The sequence below is a fragment of the Pecten maximus genome, chromosome 2 (genome assembly GCF_902652985.1).
Source record: "Pecten maximus chromosome 2, xPecMax1.1, whole genome shotgun sequence".
In the NCBI taxonomy this organism is placed as follows: domain Eukaryota; kingdom Metazoa; phylum Mollusca; class Bivalvia; order Pectinida; family Pectinidae; genus Pecten; species Pecten maximus.
The window spans coordinates 41,976,402-41,999,183 of NC_047016.1; the positions used below are offsets into that span (position 1 = coordinate 41,976,402).

At 35.2% G+C, this 22,782-nt stretch overlaps 2 protein-coding genes across 2 annotated transcripts; one reads left to right on the plus strand and one right to left on the minus strand.

Annotated features, from left to right (window-relative positions):
* Nucleotides 1-883: 883 nt before the first annotated feature.
* Nucleotides 884-10,786, minus strand: LOC117322127 (nose resistant to fluoxetine protein 6-like). The gene is made up of 15 exons (XM_033876891.1): nucleotides 9,760-10,786; nucleotides 9,124-9,284; nucleotides 8,249-8,345; nucleotides 7,377-7,473; nucleotides 6,848-7,017; nucleotides 6,559-6,732; nucleotides 5,415-5,511; nucleotides 4,823-4,915; nucleotides 4,544-4,709; nucleotides 4,111-4,190; nucleotides 3,792-3,908; nucleotides 3,021-3,153; nucleotides 2,292-2,478; nucleotides 1,973-2,115; nucleotides 884-1,216 (listed from the first exon to the last, which is right to left on the minus strand). Exons 1-15 carry the CDS (start codon nucleotides 10,667-10,669, stop codon nucleotides 1,097-1,099), a joined length of 2,745 nt encoding a protein of 914 aa, XP_033732782.1. The 5' UTR covers nucleotides 10,670-10,786; the 3' UTR covers nucleotides 884-1,096.
* Nucleotides 10,787-12,349: 1,563 nt separating this feature from the next.
* LOC117322128 (N-acetylneuraminate lyase B-like) lies at nucleotides 12,350-22,774 on the plus strand. The gene is made up of 10 exons (XM_033876892.1): nucleotides 12,350-12,562; nucleotides 13,714-13,775; nucleotides 16,221-16,291; nucleotides 17,079-17,166; nucleotides 17,677-17,731; nucleotides 18,165-18,240; nucleotides 18,444-18,536; nucleotides 19,323-19,468; nucleotides 20,109-20,280; nucleotides 21,644-22,774. Exons 1-10 carry the CDS (start codon nucleotides 12,434-12,436, stop codon nucleotides 21,802-21,804), a joined length of 1,053 nt encoding a protein of 350 aa, XP_033732783.1. The 5' UTR covers nucleotides 12,350-12,433; the 3' UTR covers nucleotides 21,805-22,774.
* The last annotated feature ends 8 nt before the right edge of the window (nucleotides 22,775-22,782 follow it).

The window sequence follows — 22,782 nt, forward strand, 5'->3', positions numbered from 1 at the left end:
TTGAGACCAGTCAGAAAACAACCTGCCCGACAGGCAGTCATCTTGTATTTTGACAATTGAAGTTTGTTATCGCTATTTTACAGAAGGTACTGAAGGGATCTTTCTGAAATTTCATATGTAGGTTCCCCTTGGTCCCTGGTGTTGCATTTTGGGACCAATCCGAAAATAACAGACAGCCATTATCGCTAAATCTTAAATTTTATGTATAGGTTACCGTTGTTTGAAAAGCACTAGAGGGCTGTTTCTGAATTTACACAGATTAGTAAGACTTAGAGGAAGGGAAAAGTAGAGAAAAGATCAATCTGACATGGAACCTATAAAGATCATTCAATGGTGGGCGCCAAGATCCCTCTGGGATCTCTTGTTATTAGTATAATTGCCCTCTCCTAATGATGTTTCCCACAAGAAATTGGTAAAAATCCACTCAAAGGTTTAGGAGGAGTAGGGTTTTAAACATAATTACAGCAAAGGTCCCCCTTTTGGAGCCCCGCCACTCTGGCTCCGTGGGTCACACCAGCCTTATTTATATATAAAATATGATTGGCCTTCCCCAATGATGTTTCACACCAAATTTGGATGTTATCCACCCAAGGGTAAAGACGGTGTAGGGTTTTCGGGCAAAAAAATCGCCAAAAGTTCCCCTTTTTGTGGCCCCGCACCTCTGACCCTAGGGATCACACAAGCGTCGCCCCTCTGTCCGTAGGGGCCGTCAAGCCTCATTTATATAAGATATGATCGCCCCTCCCCAATAATGTTTCACACCAAATTTGGTTGTATTCCGCTTTGGGTTTAAGGACGACGACGGACGGAGCACGATGGCTATAGGTCATTCCGACCCTTTTGGCCAGATGACCTAAAAAAAAACCATGCAAACCAATTTTGTATTTGTAATAATATTTATTATTTACGTAATGTAGACACACGGATACAATATCATTTTAGAGGTAGGATGTGTTAAGTATTCAATGTCACGACGTTACTATGCTTTCGTATATATAGCTGATGTCAAACATCCGAATTCCTTGTTCGAGAATTCATGAAATGCTGGACTTTACATAGAAGTAATGTTATTCTATACAAACAGGCAGGGTAGTGTCTATTTACGTTTCCGTTTGAATATCACTTTTTCTAGTTCTCTCATGGGGGCCTCGAATACCAACGACGTCAAAAAAGCAAGCAGGTGTGAAAATACCAGTGTTCCCAGGTAAATGTAGATCTACAACATTAAAACAACATTTTTTTAAATTATTTTGATAGGTTAGGTTCCTGTTAATAGATTTTGTCATTTAACTTCAATCTTTTCAATATACATGATGTAGCACAATGCTACAAAAACAATCAACCTAGTAACCGTCCTCGATACTCATGGATTGTGATTACTTAAATTGCTCTCTGCACCCCTGGGATATGTAATGACAAATTTAAAGGCATGTGCCTTGCTATTTGATTGTCAGAAATAAAACCTGATCAATCGCTAAGCTAATGCATTTCGTTTGAGGATCACAGAGGACCCACAACCAATTTAACGGTATGGCGACAATAAGATAAACTTGGCTTGTTTTGGCCACAAATTGTAACTGAGCCTTCAATGTTGTCATGACATATTCCAAGCACAGGGGCATGTCTAGTCTTATATTTAAAAAATAGATTAGACATGCCCCTGTGTTCCAAGGGCGCAGAGAGCAAAGGGAGTATTGAAGATGCCTAATCACAGAATTGCTGAAACTTTCGTTGCAGTTTCGAATGCGGCACATCGTATCGGTCCCAAATACAAGGAGCTCTCTGCAATAGTGACATTCAACAAATCAAAATGGTCAAACTACAATAATTGCAAAAAATCGGGTGTTGACAGGTATTTTCGCTTCCGTCACAACATTTCTAATCCATTATATTGTTTTATCGAATTACATAATGTTTTTGTCAAATAATAAGCCATGAGTTGCAACGAGTCAGCTAATTATAAGAAACTCACCAGCGTGTAGTTTGTGACGTAGATGGTTTGCCGCGTGGTCGCTGTATAGTAGTACAATAGTATGGGATGTACCAGGTACACACAGTAAGTCAGACGTCCTAGGGGCACAAACGCCTTCCACGAGAGTAACGTGTTAATAAACCCTGTAACAAGTGGAATATCAAATCTATACTGCATGTTTTAGCTACGTTTTATCTCCCTCAGGATATATACCCGACTATTGCAATTCTTAATAACTTCATCAGGGAAAATATTTGGTTTCCTGAAAGCCTTTATTAGAAAACATAATTTACATCATTAAACATGAAGACCGTGTTACCTCCATGTCCTGTGACACAGGCAAAGACAATCCAGGACACGTACACGCCCCATATTGTACTGTGGGTAGCGTTATAGAGAGCTGCTATACCGGGGGTCCAGGCCGCGCCAGTTACAGGTCCATGCACACCGAACGTCACCACGGCTCCCAATAACGTCATCAGGAACCACGTCAATGCGTTCAACCCCTGTACGGAATAATACAATTTGAATAGTCCCGCTACGATAAGAGGATTTGGTTTATTTTGTCTATCGTCCTATTCACAGGCGCTTGCATAGAATATGTGATTTTCATTTTTTTTTTATTTGACAGTGGTATGTGTAATCTGTATTACACAGTACACATACCACTGGTATCATTTTTTTTTTAATTTTTCTAATTTTCTATGCAAGCGCCTGTGGTCCTATTAACAGCCAGGGTCATTTAAGGACGTGCCAGGTTTTGGAGGTTTGGGGAAAGCCGGAGAAAAACCACCGACCTACAGTCAGTACCCGGCAACTGCTCAACGTGGGTTTCGAACTCGCAACGTAGAGTTGGAGGGGTAGTGATAAAGTGTCGGGACACTTAACCACTCAGCCACCGCGGCCCTTATAAGGAGGATGCTAGGAATGAAAATTCTTTCGCATTATTCCCTAAATCCTGATCTAAATCTGTAATATTTTGCTTGATTACAATGTACCTACATTATGCATAATAAGCGATACAATCGTCGATACCATAGGAACATACCCCATTTATTTTAAAGTTTCTTTCCTTCACAAAAAGCATGTAACCCGCCATAATACCAACGATGTATGGACCCATCCGGCAGTATGGTCGTACAAAGTAGTATAGGAAATAGTCGTCCTCATAATTTATAGATCTGTAATATAAAAAATATCTATATGATAATGATTACTTACGATGCTTTACATTATTTTGATGATATTACATTATCTCAATTCTTATTCCAATTTATTAAATTAGTAAAGTTTTGTATGGATGTAATTCCAAGAGTTGGAATGTCGACTGCGAATCAAAGATTATATTAAAAAATGAATATAATGATATTCTTGTATCATCTGTACATCCAGTAACCTGCTGAGGTAAATTAGTATGGTTTTTAATGAAATGACTTTATTATTTTTCTTTCTTGAAATGTGTGCAATACTTATAGCTAAAAAATAGAATTTCAAGAGTATATCAGAGCTATAGTAGATATGTAATATGTAAAATACAAGTCTACAAATGAAATGAATTTATTTATAAGTCAACGCTTATTGTATGTAATAGAACAATAGAAAAAAATGGAGTCGTAGCGAGATGCACTATTCAAAATTGCGACAGACAAAACCTGATTTCATTAATAATGGCACTTAAGTTTATGCCATCATTCTCTGTGTTTCTTTCTGGCGTAGAAATAGAAAAATCAAGGATTCCCGCGTAGAAATAAGATTTGTACTTCTACAGGAGTATACATGTGTTGTTCTAAATGTATGATATGGTCATTGTAATTCGTACTTGGGGTCCGCAGTAAACATCACAGCTGGCAGATTTAGTTGATAGGATACGACATATGATGTCACGGTAACGCCCAACAGGACTACACAACACACCAGACCACCGAGTCGTCGGGAACTGTAAACACGAAATATATTCGTCCTTCATTAACGTTATTAGCTTAGAAAAAGTATGAATCCGTCTGGTAAAATGATATCACAAGCTCTAAAGAAACTACCGATCTTGATAAATGGAGTGTCCCAATAAGCCTCCACTATTACAAACATTGTTAGCCTCGATTTCTGTTATTTGTTCCGTAATGTCTTTATAAGATACTTACTAGTACAACGGTACAAGGAGTAGTGGACTGATTAGGTAAAACTGCATGTCATTAGCGAGGTACCATGTCCACACCATACACTGTCGATATATAGAAACATTACATCATACATTGCTAACATAACATTACAAAGCTTGATACAATGTAACATAACTCCCTAATAGTAAATCATGTTGAGCGCCATGCATTGGTAAACTGATAACTGTTGTTTGCCGCTGTGTCATTTTAAAATTCTTGTAAATAGTGATACATGGTCAAATATGTTTGCATGTTATTTACGAAATATAAACGATAAATGCATCAGTTCCGCTTCAAAGTTTGAATTAAACCGCAAAAGTTTGAAGCACAGTAACAGCCTTTACGGTATTCTGAAAATGTCGCAAAATATGATATCGAGAATCACCGAAATCATCTAATTGTTTTCAGCACTTACGGAATTGTTGGTGCCAATGAAGTTGTTGATATATAGAAGATTTCTCCACCACGTTTTGGCACAAAAGTCCTTCTCGTATCCATTCTTTTGCCACAACGGACCATCTCCAGTATACCGTAATAATGCTACGTAGATAAACATCACGAGCATATAGGGAGGCGTCAGTCTGTAGAGTAGGATAATGTACCCTTAGTGACCGAGCGTTTACAGCATTATTCAAATCATACTGCGATAATTAAATTACGAAAAGGGCACGATTTAAAATGAATAAATAAATACCTCCAAATGCGATGTAAGTAGAACATGAACCAGTTGATTTGACCCTTCAATCTCTTCATTTCCTTCATAAAAACGTAGGATAGCAACAAACCGCTAAAACAAAACAAAAAAACAAACTATAATCACAAATGTACACTTTAGCAACCCATCAAGCAATTCAAATAACCGTATTATTACAGTGAACAAAATATACAATCACATTTCAACCCTAAACAAGACATCTAAATCAGATTTGTTGAAATGAATTTTATAAACATGTACAATAGGTATATTTTACTCAATGTTCTACCTGTGTAAAAAGAACGATGGATACAAATAAATTGATCATATAGCTGATATGTCTGTTTGCTGAGCTTATCACCCCTTGAACAGCCAGTGTCATTTTGAGGCGGCGTCTCCTTGTAGAAGCATGTGACTACCTCACTGAACAATAAACGGTAGGCCCCTTCCCATCTTCGCTAGCCAAGTTCGTGGAGTGTAACGTAATCAGAAGCCTTGGCTAGCGAAGATGCCCCCTTGCATGCCATTCATAACTATTAGAGTACTATGTCTTGCCCAAGAACACAGCATAGACCGACTGGTTTGTACTTACCTGAGTGTAAAGAAGGTATCCACGGAGAGAAGACTGTTTACTAACACTCCTGCTGACCATTGGTGTAAAAATTTAGGTACAAATGTTAGCTGATTCTCTGCAACAATAAGTAATTAGGTTAAGTAATTAAGTAATTAATAAGACTGTAGTAGAAAAGACGTTCAGTAAACACCGTCACTATTAACAGTAGTCACATACATGCTGTTTTATCTATAAAATACCTTCCTCTCATCTTTTCAGAAACGCGTAATCCATAATATAAACGCTGGTGAGTAGTCTCCCCTTACTATACTGGGGACCCACTTTGAGATGAAGAGTACCGATACGTGTTAATACAAACCAGTTTTTGTAACCATTTAATCTTGTTTGTAACCCGCATTCTCATTGGCTTAAAATTTATGTTATCGTATAACGTCAAACGTTGAAAATGACATCGCCGTTTATCACGTCGCTTTTGATTGGCGGATGGAGCAGTGTAATGATTTTTTTAGAGAAAAAAGTCCATCGACAGAGCGAATTTTAACATTAACTTGAATGTATTTTTTATGTTATGTGAGTTATAACTCCGCTTCGTGGTTTATTTAGAGTACACCCCGTATTTTTGTGTTATAACTCCATAACCTAAATATATATATTTATTCAAGTTATCAAATCCTTAAGTAAAGGAAATAGGAGATTATGGACTTCTGTCTGGTGACTAGGATAGATGTAGGTATATGTGTTACATCAATATTCAAAGCATGTTGTACATATTCCTTTTGTTGGATGAAACTCTGTCATAAATTTAAGCTCGATGTCATTGACCGGTTTTGTTTCACCGAAGCTGCGAAACAAGACTTTGGTGTTACTTTTCCAGTGGTTTTGTGTTTAGATCCGTTGCTCAAAAAGTATCAGTCCAACTTTAACCAAATTTGTTTAGATGATATACTGGCCAATGCTCAGTTTCTCGAAAAGTATCAATGTTATTGGTAGTATGGACATCTCAAGACACAATGCAGATTACATGTTGTTGTTGTTGTTTGTTGTTGTTGTTGTTGTTGTTGTTGTTGTTAATCCTTATTGTCTCTCCACTTGATATACAAATTAATTAATATCTTTCGCATGAATTTAATAATACAGGAAACCCACATCCCGATATACCTACCCATACTTCCGCTGGACGACAAATGTATGAATGTGTGTCCTAGGATAACCCAGGATATGCTGAGGAAACGAATTCCGTTCACTGCTCCAAACGAGCCTCTTGGTCGCTTACTGCTGAGTAAATTCCGACCGTTTGTATATAAAGAAAACGATACCAAAAGCCGAGCTCTGATGCCTGCAATATATTCAAAGATTTTGTTACGAATTGGTGTTAAGTCTACTTGATAAAGTACGATTAACGAATTAAGAAGAGATTGCTGCCGTTTGTTATTATATTTATGGTATCATACCTGTGTTGTTAACTCTGGTTGTATCATGTTCACTTCCATGAAAATCGCCACCGATTGCCTCCACATTCGCTTTTGCCATATCCTTCAGCTCCATTTTAGCATTAATTATATAGCGTATGTCCATGATGGTAGCAAATAGTATGAACATGCCAAGACTGGCGAAAAACAATCTAACGGAAAAAAAGTAAATTTAATTCAATTTATTTTAAAACTTGTTCTTGTTTCATTTGTTGTTGTGACGTAAAGCTTTATTCAGGCTAAACTGTGCCGTGTTATTTAATTTCCAGTCGAAATTAAAATAGATTTTATGTTGGATGAATATTTGGCAAGAGATTCTAGTACACACTATGTACGTGTATATAGTAAAATTGGTCCGATATATAAGGTGTTCTACAATGAGTTAAAACAGTTGCTATTTAGTCACCAAATCATTTTTTTAATGTGATCTCCTCATGAAAAATTCATATTTAAAAGATAGTATACAAGAACTTATCAAACATGTTTTTGACTTGACTAGACAATTACTTACATGGTGGCCACTGCCAGCGCGTCATACCCTGCAGTCTCGTGGCACGTCATATCACTGCTATGTAGGGAGATATTCCCAAGAGGAGCTAATCCCAGCACTAATACAACATACAATTCATCGTAATCATTATTTACTTCATCAATCAATTTATCAAAACCTGATATATGTATTGCCTATTCCATCTGAAACATTTATAGGTTAGATGTTATTTATGTATTTTCCAGAGGACGAAAAATATAACCGTTTCCATATTCGTTGTAATCATCTTTCTCAGGTGCAAAGGTAGATGAATGTTTAATAGTACAAATAAACTGTTTCGATCATAAGCTGAGCGTAATGTCAATTCTAAGAGAAATATCAGGATCATATGAACGATGTACTTTTTCATGAACAAGACATATCAAGCCAATTATCCATTATCTTAACTACTTTGAAACGTGGATACAGTTTCTTCATATTTGGAAAAAAAGACAGGACGAAAACCTATTTCCTAACAAATGCATATCAAGTTGAACTCCTAAGAAGAAGAAGAAGAAGAAGAAGAAGAAGAAGAAGAAGAACAACAACAACAACAACAACAACAACAACAACAAAAACAACAACAACATGAAAAAGAACAAGAAGAATTACAACAACAAGAACGAGAATAGCAATAACAACAAGAGCAAGGACAAAAAGAAGAAGAACAATAACGAGAAGAAAAAGAACGAGAACAACAACAACAAGACCTAGAAGAACAACAACACGAAAGTTCTTTTTTCCGTGTGATCGGCCAAGTTATTAGTGCTTTCCTCATTTTTTTTATAACACACAATGTTGGATCAACCATATCGTTGTTAAGGCCGCGTGATTATAAGTAAATGTATACCTACTTAAATCCGCGAAGAATTTTACTTCATATCTGTTGCAGGTGTCAGGAACACAAAGGCCAATCTCTGCTTCCGCAGGGTATCCGTCCATCACCGATGTCTGTAAAGGAAAATTGACAGCTAAACCTCCGAAACTAACCATACCGGGCTCCTGGTAACATTACGTCACATATACATGTAGTATATCTACCCAGCTCTCGGGATATTGGTGCAGGGTAGTTATTAGCCGGACGATTTTGAGGTATATTTGCATAAATAAGGTCTCAAACTCACGATATACGGCCCCTTACTGCCAGTCAGAAATACCCGCAGCTTGTACCACTTTCCAACCATGATATAGCTGTGTTCCCCTGAACCGCATTTCGATTTGACGATCTTTGCAAAAGCTATTGTCCTTTTGTTTCGGTATTTGATTTTTGTCCGGATATCTACTTTATTCAATCGATTTCTTTGAAACTTTATAGGTTTTATAATTCCACCTACTAGATTTATGTAAGTGTGTCATGTTCTTTGTATGTGATGGTTTGTAATTTACTTGTGTCTTGATAAAGTGGTTGATTGTCTCGATAATTCGACAATCTTCTTGTTTATACTGTCACTATTACCTCATAGATCATATATATGTATGTTTAATCACATAATGATTCGACGAGTTTGATATATTTTAAATAACCCACAAGAAAAAAACATGAAGTTTTGACACAACTTGTAATAGAATGTCTTGATGAAAGTTTGTGTGGCTTCAGGCTCCATATGATTTCAGTTGCAAACAAATCAAGCATTAGGACCTACATAAACATGGATGATGCTTGGTGCCTACTGACACTGCTTTACTTTACACAAATCTACTACTAAGACAACACATTTTGATGACTTACCAAAACTTCTTCTAGAGATACTGTCGCGGTACAGTACTTCCCATCAAATGTCCTGGGACCACGTCCCATGTCTTTTAATGCCAGACATTCATCGAAAGATCCGGTCCATTTCAAGTTCCCCTGTAATACCGCGGTAGGTGGTTTACCAGAAGCGTCTATCACTTAAATATACAAAGGTAAATAATTTGAATGTTTCAAATATATGTTAAGCAGAGTTTGTCTGTGAAGTATATTACTGTAAATCACTTTGATTTCGCGAATACTTCATTTCATGTGCTTACCTCTTTAAGCATTATCGAAAATAAATGATTTCACGAATGCTGGTCTAGAGTTAAAATTAGATAAGCGAAGGACGAGCCATTAGAGTCATTGATTCTGCAAGACAAGGATATGAGTTCGCGATTGGCTCTCTTCGTGCATTTACGCGAAAATAAATCCCACGCGAAGTACAAATGATTTACAGTACATTTGGAGATCTGCCTTATGTCCCACTACGAAAATATGAAATAAATTATTTGATAAGTTGTTGTCATCATACAAATCTAAATACTTACCTGAATGCTAACATCTACAAATGAAAGAAAGTTACGTTTTTATATGAATTAATATTGAGCTAACGTAGTACATGAAACTTACTTTTCAAAGCTGTGACATTGTCTTTTATCAGTTCAGAAAGATGATCCAAACAAACAGTAGAAATTGGAGACAACTGTTGTATAATGAAGTCTGCAAAAAACTTCTTTTGCTCATCACTAAGGTGAGACATGATATCATTGAGGTCTATACTGTCAGTATTTCCATATAACATTCCTAGTTTCTTTAAAATGTCTGGTGGGAGTGACATGCCATTCAGACTACCGAATAGAAGTTGTAAGAAGGCAGTATCGTTACCAACAGCATGTTGCAGTAGGGCATCAATGACCTTCACAAGACTTCCCTGTGTAATGCTAGACAAGGTGGCATTGTTGGCCGTGACATAATCACCTAACTGCCTTTGAACTTCATTCCTTTGTAGTGTATTTTTGGACAGATTATTGGAGTTTGACTGAGACACTGACGAAACTGTCTGCAACATTGTGGTTTGTTGTCCAGGGCTTTTGTCACCGATGTTTGTCGTGATCTCTGACTCTCTTCTGTAACGTTTGGTGCCTGTTTGTAACATAACTGGCGTAGTAGTTCGATCCAACATACCATTCCGTTGTATGTGTGCTTCTGTTGGAAACAGCCTGTCATGTGCATCTAGCTCTTTACTTGAAGAAGATTGATATTCAGTTCTGTAATTAGACACGGGTGTTGATATGGAGGACGTCTTTCCTTTGCCCTGATCGTACGATGAAGAAAATCTGCTCTTAACGTTAAATGGTATACTCACGGTTGAAGATAAAAAATTGTTTGTTGGCTTCGAATTCACGGACAGATCATCTCCACCTGAACCAGGATAACGTCTTTGATTACTCTTAACGTTTGAATGATCTACATTCTGTGAGTGGCTCCCAATACAACAAATCATGATGCACAGCAAACCGATCTGTCCGAAAATCTCCATCCTGTGTCATGAATGAAATGTCCCAAAGTAAACACTAACCGCTTGCCATTTTGTTTCGGGATTGCGAAACTCCTCGAATGAATCACAACATCACGTATATTGTTAATGCCCGGGTTTATTATTATGAAACACCCGAACACCGTATCAAGATAACGACCCAAAACCTAGTCGGACATTACGGTAGATGTACGTAAAATTTTGATGGTTATATTTGCAGATTGTTTTGATTTTTTTTTATAAATTGGGGTAGTATGAAGAGTCATTGTTTTAGTAACGTCATATATATATATATATTGTATATATATTAAAGAGTTTTTTCATTATCATGTCTTATTCGATCAAAGTATGCCGGTAAGCATGAGGTTACCTGGTATACCACACCTCGGGTATCTACCGGCCACATGTCCATTTACTTAGGTGCTTGTGTCCACTTTGAAGGAATTGATATATCAACATTAATCATTCAGATAAGAGGCGCATTGTAAATAAATAAAGTTCAAAGGAATAAAAAAAAATCTATTAAAAGCATAGATAAATATATTTGTATAATCGTAATAATCTCTAACGGAAAAAAATATCTTTAAACTATTTCTTACATAATGTTATATTTTGTTTTTATGCAGTTTTCTTCAGATATACCCAAATAGTTCATTGTACAGTGGAACTTCGTTAACTCGAACTCGGAAACCTCGAATACTCCGCTTAACTCTAAGAACTTCGTCAGCCCCGGCCGAATTCTCTCTTTATCTTAGTAAAAAAAAACTCGGAAAACTCGAATTACGAAAACTCGAAAAACTCGGATAATACCAAGTGAAAATTTGGTCCCAACAACAAAAATCCTACTTGAAATGATCGAATAACTCGAAGTATCATTTTTGTGTCCAACAATGATCGGTGGTAAACATTGAAAACATTTTCACTTACTATTTTTTACTTGAATATACATGTATTATAAAATACATTTACATCAGTTAATTAAGTTTGATAATTAGGTGTGACGTCAACCCAAAGCGTCTATAATACTGTACACTTAATTAGTCTATTGTTGAATTTTATATAACATCTCAGAGGCCAATTATGCCATTTCAGTTAGATGCTGTAGTGGGGAAAATCATGGGCGTGCTGATGAAATATAAACGTGGATGCTATATTGTATGAGTTTATCACAGTTTCATGGATGAAATATAGACATGGATATATCACTGGTCCACGAATGAAATATTAACGTGGATGCTACATGTATTAATAATATATATCGGTTCCACGGAATAAATATTAACGCGGATACTACTTTGTATAAATGTATCACGGTTTCACGGATATAAATGTGGATAATATTACACTGCTCTAATAGGAATATCTCAAGTCATCTTTGATAGTTATAAACGACTGCATAATTAATAGTTTGAAGAATGTCAATGAATGTCAGTTTATTCATAATATTTCTTTCAAAATTTAGTCAGATGTTATGAATACAAGAATATATACAAGAATAACATTTGTACTAAGTAAAGTAGCTTTCCTTCCTAATAATCAAAATAACCACCAATTCGCATTCAAAATAAACTCGGTCGCTGTAACCGGACAGGGAAGAATTGGCCCTAAACTACGCTGGTGTGATCAACGAGAACTTTTTAGAGTCAACATTGCATTTTCACATCAAAGTACTGTTACGACATGTAATCCATATAAACGTAGATATACTTTGTATTGTCATTTGTATTGCAAACCACTTCCCTTGTAAGCAGGCCGTTTTTTCAAATTATGACAAATCGTCTCATAAGTTATGCTGAACGTGATATCGCGAAAGTAGGGGCCCCGATCGCCGGCCAGATAGACTATCTGTACTATCAGCGGGAGGCCAGTTTACAACGTGACCTGACAATGGCTAAGGTAAGTTGAAAACCAAGGGATCACCATACAAGATATTCAATATTACATCTCAAACATGTTTTTCAGCTGAATATAAATTGTCTTTGTACTCATTTGTTGCCATTTTGCATATTTGACATGTGTTTGTCACATAGAGATATAATAGATATTGTGATAAATATATATAGAACAACAGTTCACTTTACTTATCAAGTTTTTGTTTACTGATCATCTGGGGTATCTAGGACATATGTATTGTAAATATAGACATGATATGGGATATATGGGTGCACGTAGTATGTAAGTACCACGAATAGGTATGATGTAGGTATCTGTTATCATAAGTGGCTTATTGATGTCATTTGCATTTTGTTTTTTCCCCGTTTTTTGGGGTACTTTTCTAAAAGACAAAGCATGAATTTACCAAAGCTTAAAATTATTGTTCACGTTTTAGTCTTTATTTTACTCTATCTTATTTATTTATATTCTATTTTGTTTCTAAGAAAAAACGAATTGAAGGAAATATACAGTAACTTATTTTCTGCGTAATTATCCATCGTGAAGTTTTGGTTTATAACTCTGATTTATAAAGCTGTAGGATATAGAGTCAACCTGTCTATAAAGACCGCTGAAGGGGAAACAGAAAAAGGTCACTACAGACAGGTTGCCTTTATACACAGGTCGAGATTTTCACGTGATATTGCGTATATATTCTCTTGATATCAATATTTTTCAAATTCTATTTTTTTGCCATTAAGGTATAAATTAGGACAGCTTAAATTCAGTTTGTTCAAGTTTATATTATTCGTGGTTGACCAGACAGTTATCATATATATATATATATTATATTGTTAACGGTGATTGTGATATAAAATGAACATATGTGTGAGGGCGTGCATGAGTGCATCTTTCACGTTTGTGTTGAAGTTGTGATGGATTATGCTAATAAAGAACGATACTGACGACAGATGAAATAGAAAGGAAAGAGGAAATCCAAACATTTGAAGTCCGCTGTAGAATGAGCTGTTACTCAAAGATAAGGCTTACGAGCGAAGTTCATGTCGAAGTTGAAATGCACGTTATGTCATCTGATTTGGTATGTCTTGTTGCCACCAATGTGACAGATGTCAAGGTAAGTCTCCAGTATACAGTATTATCATTCCTCTTTACAGACAACAGATTACTGGGTCGAAGGATTGGTACCTGCAGTCTTTACCCCATTTGATGATAATAGGTAAATATCTTATCTTGAAACTGTATAGTTATATCTCACACAAAAGACGGCCAATTTTAACAGGCATGCACTTATCTTTGTCATTATTCAACATATATGGCAAATCCGACAATTTCCATCCGTTCTAATACAAGCTCTTGCAACCTAAAGCTGACTTTATTTATTTATTTATTTATTTATTTATTTATTTAACGGGTTTTTACGTCCGCTATTACGGCCTAATGGCCTTTCTGCTGACTAGAATAAAAAGGAAATTGATCATGAATACAGTGGGTACTCATCTTTCAAATCAGTTAAAGCAGGTGTCCCTCAGGGATCAGTATTGGGTCCATTTCTTTTTCTTATATATATTAATGATATAGTAAAAGATATAACCAATTACATGAAATTATTTGCTGATGATACATCTTTATTTTCTATTATTGACACTTATAATAAGATAACTGCACAGGAATCATTAAGTCTCGATTTACAAAATATTAACTTATGGGCCCAGAAGTGGGATGTTAAATTCAATCCAACTAAAACAAAATCAGTCCTCTTTTCAAAAAGAAATAAATTACCCCTAACCCTCAAGTTTGATAATATTGAAATAATGACATGCGACTCACACACTCACTTAGGAGTGACCTTATCTGCTGATGGTACATGGAACGAACATATTCAAAACATACATGATAAAGCCTATAAGAGACTTAATATTCTGAAATATCTTAAACACAAAGTTGACAGAAAATCTCTTATTACTATTTTTATATCTTTTATTAGACCAATACTTGAATATGCAGATGTAATTTGGGATAACTGTTCACAACAGGCCAAACATTTACTAGAATCTATACAAATTGAAGCTGGGAGAATCATTACTGGACTTCGAAAGGGTACATCACATAATGTAATCTATCAAGAATTGGGATGGGAAAAGCTTGAGAATGGACGTAAAAAACATAAACTTCTTCTTATGTTCAAGATACTACATCAAAGTACACCTACCTACCTATCTGATATCATCAGCAATTTTAAAAATAATATTGATGAACATAATTATCCTCTCAGAACCACTCGGACTTTCAACCCTCCACTATGCCACAGTGAAAATTATAATAATAGCTACTTTCCGTCTATGTTCCGTGAATTTAATGATCTTAGTATTGAAATCCTTAACGCACCTTCCATTAGAGTATTTGAAAAGATGATATCTAACAACAGTGTAAATAATAATACTACTTCAGCTATCTTCAAAAATCATGGTACTAGACATGATAATATAATTTTATGTCAATTAAGGAATGGTGCAAGCCAGTTAAACTATTATCTATTTAAAGATCATCTAAATGATTCCCCTGATTGCAGTTGTGGCATTGGGTTAGAAACATCATACCATTTCTTCTTCTTATGTCCACAGTATAACATACATAGGGACACTCTTAGGGAATCCCTACATAGTCAACAATACTTTAGTCTTAATATTTTACTAAATGGATCAGATGATCTTAATGATGAGGAAAATACTCATAAACAAAAGTGAATAGTGTCAATGTGATTGTAACCCTCTTAACTAAGCATCATTATATTTATTACATGCCTTACAGGGTAAAGTTGGGTGAGATGTGGTGACTTGCTAGTTATGTATAATTGATTTATCTCCTTCCTATGAACAATCTCAATTGATAATCTTATTTGATTTGGACTTAATCAGAATTATACAATTTTATGTTTTATTTTAAATTCTTATATGGTACCAGTTTATATGCGGTAGGGAGATGCGTGTTTGGTCAACACATGAGTAGAAGACTACTGGTATTTACCAGATGGACATTATAGTCAGAAACTCTGTTGTTGATCAGGCACTTGTCTCTCTCCTGCATAGTAAACGAGTTCTCATAAATATTTAACAATAATTTCAAAATTATTATAAAGAAAAAGAAAATACATAAGATTATCGTTATATATTATTCACAAATACTCTTTCTATATATATATATACTGTAATTTCCATTCTTGACTAATAACCAAATACTAATTATTTGAAATAAATGTAATAATTTATGGAGAGAACTTTAATATAGGCTTAGCCTGATGTTCAATCCATTTGATTATCAATAAAATATGTTTAAATGAAATACAGTGGGTATAATGGGGTGAAATGAGAGAGTGAGATGGAAGAGAGGAGAGTTGTCTGTATATCTGAAGGTGTGATTAATTTTCGAAAACGACTCTTAGATTCGAATGAGTCTTAGCCTAGCACTGTTAAGTAGCAGCTTCGCCTACCCTAGCGATGATTGAAAACTGACGTAAGTCCCAGTCTTTTAATTACAAACCATTTTAAAGTTAATTGATTATCAAAATGCATGTTGTAATATTATATTATATGCACAGACTTAAATATTACATTGCTTTATAACATTCCACAGTACTACCTATATATTTTGTTCATTTTGTTAGGGAGTTGGACTTATCAAAGATAGAACCATATTGTGATCATCTGCTGAAGCATAATATTCGTCATATATACGGTATGTTTTTGTTAGTTCTGCGTGAGTTTTGGAATATTTCAGGAAGCAACAAAAGGATAAAATGTCCTCGTGTGACGGGTATCTACCGGTTATCAGTAAAGTCACTTGCTTCTTTTAGATTTAAATATACTCATTTAATGATTGCCTTTCTTAACTTTTCACTACGGGTAAATTGAAAAATCATTGAAACCAGTTGCGAAAACTTTTACTTTTTACTTTTAATATTAAATGTTAATATTCACATAATGTAGCATTCAATATAGTACTTGGTTCAAAAGCAAATATTACAGAAAAAAAGGAGAAAAAAAGCAAATAAAGAAATGCGATTCATCTTATAGTTTTGAAGGACTACAATGTAAGGCAAGTATTATGTACTTATATTCTCGTTTGCATTTGTTCCAATTCATTGCCTTGTGCAATATAATTGATGATTTCATTCAGAAGGGCATTCACAACAAGGTACAGAATATGCCTGTCACTTGTCTATTAGACATAGAACGAAAACAACATATGAGTGTATTGCGTTATGAAGTTTCCAGAAAATTTGGCGAAATTGATTCAGGGGTTAAATATGTCATAAGTTACTACAAACATTCAGAAAATACTTTTGTTTAGATATAATCAAAGTATACGATTAACTTATTACTACTTAAAATCCAAAACCATGAGGCCTGACCACAATCTTCTGTTTGCCACAATGCACCTTGCGCTATAAGCAATCAACAATGGTTTTCTCTTCCTCTAATTATGTAGAGTTTTAATTCATCTTGTTTACATGCTTTAACAGTTAATGGGACCACAGGAGAAGGGAAATCTTTAACTCTCCAGGAGCGAAAGACAGTCGCAGAGAAATGGATCGATGTATCAAAGAAGCGGTGCGTTAAACATAGATGTCAACTATACTCTGTCAATATTAAGTTCTGTATTACTGTCCGCTGTATCTTCCTTTGATATTACATTGGATATGACTTTTTTGATATCATGTAAAACAAAGTCTGTAAATCAAGACCGTAATACTTAAAGTAATTGAATGTTTGAATTAACTTGTTCTGCACGCTAAAATTGTTTAAAAATTGTTTAAAAATTGTTTAAATTGTTAAAATATTTAAAGTTTTGATCATGATAATTAAGTTTCACAACGACAGATTTCTTAAATTTACTAGATATAGATTGACGTTGATGCTTTTGAATGTAAATATTGATGCAGTGTTGTGTTGCATAATTTGATATATATATATATATAAAGGCTTTTAACCTAGCAACAGAGGATATCAATGCGGATCCCAGCCCGAGTTTCCTCTGGCCCTGACACCATGTCTGGTAGGCCAGAGGAAACTCGGACTATGCGTATCCCTGTATGTTTAATCCATCTTTTTGTACGACAGGTTATCAGTGATGCTCCATGTTGGATGCATGAACATGACGGATAGTCTTGAATTGGTAAGGTGATACTTGTGTTACATAGTATACAAATGTATCATGGAATCCTTATTTTATTACATAATATCTAAAACTTACTTATAATCACTGAAATCTTCACTTTCAAGTCGCCTGGCAGTATTAACATCTTGGTGACTTAGGGTCGGACTAAATTTCGAAACGTCACAGGTGTTGAATAGTTCACACGTGACCGTGCAATAGTCATTTTAGCCGCGAAATAGTTCAAAATATAGCTTATGAATAAAGTTAAGGAAAATCAAACGCATACTATAATCAAATATAATATTACACGTTGATTTCCCTCTGGTAGGGAAACATGGTTGTGTTTCTCTCAGATTACAATGAAATAAATCAAATAATTTGTAAAAATCTACAAAATCAGGCATGTATACGATAGCTGCAGACAAAATATAACGATATATTTACCATTCAGACTCGTCATGCTGTAAAAGCTGGAGCTGATGCTATAGCAACGCTTCCGCCATTGTTCTTCAAGCCAACCAACATAGGTATGATAAATGATGAAGTATTCCGAAGTTGTCACAGCACCAATCGTAGTGAACAATTATACAACTCAATTTAAGATTTTTTAAAGCACAGCGTTAAATACCATACCAGGAATAAACATTATACGAAACGCATTTATTTATTGATGTCCTGAATGGCTTCCATTATCAAGGGGTGTATAAAATACCAATGCACACTATTTCAGATGCTCTGGTGCGGTACTGCAAGGCGGTTGCTGATGAAGCCCCTAACCTGCCCTTTTACTACTACCATCTTCCTATCATGTCGCATGTTTATCGTGAGTATTTCATCATGCTGTGTGTTTATCGTGTCGTGTCTGTTCCATGTCGTGTCTTTATCGTATCGTGTCTTTATCGTATCGTGTCTTTATCGTGTCGTGTCTTTATCATGTCGTGTCTTTATCGTGTCGTGTCTTTATCATGTCGTGTCTTTATCATGTCGTGTCTTTATCGTGTCGTGTCTTTATCATGTCGTGTCTTTATCGTGTCCTGGCTTTATCGTATCGTGTCTTTATCGTGTCGTGATTTTTCCATGTCATGTCTTTATTATGTCGTGTCTTTATAGTGTCGTGTCTTTATCGTGTCGTGTCTTTTCCATGTCGTGTCTTTATCGTCTCCTATGTTCATCATGTCCATTTCATTATATAAGGAAGGATCACACAAGCATTGCAGGTTGGTCTTATCATAAATGCAATTGGAGCTAATTTGAAGTTCGTCACGATTTTGTTGATATTTATCATCCATTTCCTTTATACATTTAAGCAGTTAACAACCATCGCATTATGTTAACTCAAGTCCCAAGATGAGTTGTATATGGTTTGATCTGACAGGAGTTTTATAGCAACCGATATTACATTATTGAAAGGCAAATGTTTCAACTATGGCACCATATTTGTATTGACGAGTTCTGTCATTCTCAACACAAGATACTCATTGAAAACAAATGTCACTCTTTACTTGTCATATCTTAATCCGAAATCCAACATATGAAGTAGTCTTAATGAAATACTTATTAATACTTCAATACAGACTTTTCATTTCTTAAACAATCTTGACCTTCGTAGTGAATATGGAAGACTTCCTGGTTAGTGCTAAAGAAGAAATTCCTAACATGGCCGGGGTGAAATTCTCTGACAAGGACCTGGTAGACTTGATAGGGTGTAGATTTCTGGAGGATGGACGCTTCAATTTGTTGTATGGATGCGATGAGGTAGGTTACCTTTTTATAAAATTAAAAACTGATGGTATTAACGAAGAGTTTATATCTATAGCACGAATACTGTTAGTGACAATATTAGAGGTTTTATTGGTAGACCTTTTGTAGTAGTTACGTGTCATTGCAGCTACATACTAGTACGCTATAAATATTAGATTTTCAACAGGATAATTCAGACTTTGTATCTTGCTTGATTATGTGCCAAATTCACATAAGTTCTATTTGGAAAATAACAGACAGTACAAAGAACAAATGTCTCAAAAGAACATGGGAAACATTGTAAGCTGGGAAAGCAGACACTAAAAAGTCATACCTTGACTATTGGCACAATCTGTTTTATATAATGTCTTCTGAACATGATTATGTCTTTGTACATGGATGCATGTTTACTCTTGCCGATCTAGGAATAACACCTGTCGACTACATTTTGAAAGCAGGAAAATATTCTATCTACGAATATTGCCCACAAAATTTATGAAATTGAAAATTACAATATAATTGAGTTCTTTAGTTTAAATCACATCATAAAACGGTTTTTACGCAATTTGAATAGATATCAAATCCACCAGTGGCAAAACTACAGATAAAAAGAAATGATCACTGTCCTATAATATTTTTTGTATATACTTTGCAGCAACTGATGGCTGGTCTGGTGACCGGGGCTCACGGGGCTGTAGGTAGTCTGCACAACTTCATGCCAGACCTGTACAACCGAATGATGCAGATGCTGAAAGATGGGGACATCACTAGTGCACGAAATGAACAGATACATGGACAGCGGGTGTGTAGGATCCTCTACCGTTATGGTAAGCAAGCATTCAATTTGCCCGCAGTTTAAATCGTCTTAATAATCAAGACAATCAGACACTGTTCTTTTTCTTTATCAGATAGACACAAAGCGATGTGTACATATGTCTATGTGTATTGGATTATCCCTCACCCATTTAACTTCATGTTTCCTCCCAAAGTTTAGTCAGTCAAGCATTTATGATTCTGATGTATTAAAATGTAGGAGTTCGTTCCCTTACCTTTATCGGTTACATTACATTTTCGCCTTTTTCTCACACACCACAATGAATAAAGGGGGCGAACTACTTCAGTTATACTTCTTTTCAATTAATATCCCTATATTGTCGCGAACACAAAAATTCCTTTAACATTTTACTAGTTTCATGACACATGTAGCCATATACCATTTAGAAGGTATTTTTAAATATATAGAAATATGTTGATAATTAATATCTTTATTACAATTAATGACACACTTTTGGTCACACTGTAGCGGGGACGGTTGTTCTTTTTAAAACATTTCAAATCCCCATGATGATGTCATATTTACATGCGGGGTATAGCGGTATTAATGGGGTTTTATATAGCAGAAAAAAATGTATGTTCCTTGCACAAATATGGCGTTATGCGGGGTGACATTACAAACGGGGGCGGTATACCGGGGGACTACTGTATATAAAATACAAATATAAGTTAGAATCTGATTTTCTATGAACAATGGATGCACGGATAGCTGGTCATGTGTTGCATTTCTTCATATCCGTCATGTAGGCGTTTGATAACAATTCATTATAACAAACGTTTATAGTTGACTAAGTGTGAAAAAAGATTGTGTGTATCCGCCCATTGTTAGCTACAGATACGCAAAGCTTTCTTGCAGTTTCTTTCTTAGTGAAAGAAGCGGCGGTGTCGTGACATTAATGAATCATTACAATTCGACTCTGTTCTATCTGCACAATTGACAGACATTTGAGGTCATGTTACTATTTGCTAACATGTGTTAAATTGTTAATTGAACAGCTTGTGTTTATTTGACGATAGTTGATCGAACAAAAGAAACGATCGTTGTGACATTTAATGTTTTAGTACTAATTAGGAATAACAAATAATGTTTTCTTCTTGGTGGCCTCCTGATTTTTAAAACTTGAATCACTGCCTGACGCGTCAGAATATTAAATATCAACTAGAGCTTTGGAATGAGTTTTAGAAGATGAAATACTTTGTCAAAAATTTTGGTTTGTATAAGTGCGAATAAACTCTATCACTGACATAGCCTGACATCCATATTTACAAGGGAGAAGAGACAACACATGCTGATTTACTTATTCGACCACAAATAAACCAATAAAGATCATTCTTTAGTTTATCTACTCTTTACAGGGTCTATTCTGGGCGGAAATGTCGCAGCGCTGAAGGCCATTATGTCTATAATAGGGCTCGATATGGGACCGCCTAGGGAGCCAATGCGAGCTATGACGACACAAGAGTTCTCCAATTATAAATCCGAAATCGAAAGTATTGGATTTCACGAATGGCGTTAATTGAAAAATGCTACTTCCAAAAATAAGTGTTGGGGAAAACAACAATGTTTACGAGTCAAATAAATGAATCAAATTGTTGATGGGATATCATAGATATTCTCGTAATTTGCACTGTATTAATTCAGTATAAATACTTCAAAAATAAAACTAGAGCATAAAATGCACATTGAATCACTTTAAAACGATGCAAAACGGTCCCTAAGAAAGGAGTGGACGAGAAGAACCCATTTCTAGCATGCAAGGTGAATAAGGTAAATAATCCAATTCAATCAAATGTCACCTCCAAACACTGTCAATATCTTACCAAGAATAACCATGGTGCAGTTTTCAGACGGTTCACTGTAACATATGTTGCCTGACGTCTAAGACACCTTTTAATCATTGACTCATTCTTTTTCTCTAATTTGAATAAGCTAGTTTTAAACTCCGCTGCACTGTGATTATAAAATTCTACTTCTTATCTACTTTGATTATGTATATTGAAATGTGGATTTAAGGTAACCCAATTGAGTTCGTCTCTACAATAACTATGAGTATATGTGTGAAATGTATTTAATATGAGTTTTCGGCTATGTATCACAGTCCTAGCAAACATTGTTTTCCATCCGAGTTACTTGTTTGGTCAGCAATTTAGAAAATATTTTAATGATTGATTGCGCTTCACTTCAAATTAATTTGCTTTTTTGTATGATCATTATGATAATGAGTCAATACAGGGATTGTAAAAGAAACTAGAAAATCTCCTCCTATTCATTTTTTTTATGTGTTGAAGATGGATTTTCTTTGATTAAAATGATTGAGAGTATTTTCGTGTTGCTTTCTTCCAAAAATATTGCCAAGAGGATTTCATGACCATTTCTCCATTGTCAAGAGAAACTAAAATGCAGTAACGTGTTTTTCATTTGCAATGTGAACATGCCTTAATTATCCATTTTTTTAATCGTGCAAAAAATAAAAAGGATGTTCCTTTGACCTAAT

Bases quoted from the DNA above. Each gene is read 5' to 3' on its own strand.
- LOC117322127 (XM_033876891.1), bottom strand. From the start codon at position 10,669: ATGGAGATTTTCGGACAGATCGGTTTGCTGTGCATCATGATTTGTTGT. The intron at 5,512-6,558 runs GTAGGTATATCG...TTATTGTTGCAG, and splicing joins GTCGTCCAGCGGAAGTATGG to AGAATCAGCTAACATTTGTA. The intron at 3,154-3,791 runs GTACGAATTACA...TTTATATTACAG, and splicing joins ATGTTTACTGCGGACCCCAA to ATCTATAAATTATGAGGACG.
- LOC117322128 (XM_033876892.1), top strand. From the start codon at position 12,434: ATGACAAATCGTCTCATAAGTTATGCTGAACGTGATATCGCGAAAGTA. The intron at 16,292-17,078 runs GTATGTTTTTGT...ATGCTTTAACAG, and splicing joins TAATATTCGTCATATATACG to TTAATGGGACCACAGGAGAA. The intron at 18,537-19,322 runs GTGAGTATTTCA...TGACCTTCGTAG, and splicing joins TATCATGTCGCATGTTTATC to TGAATATGGAAGACTTCCTG.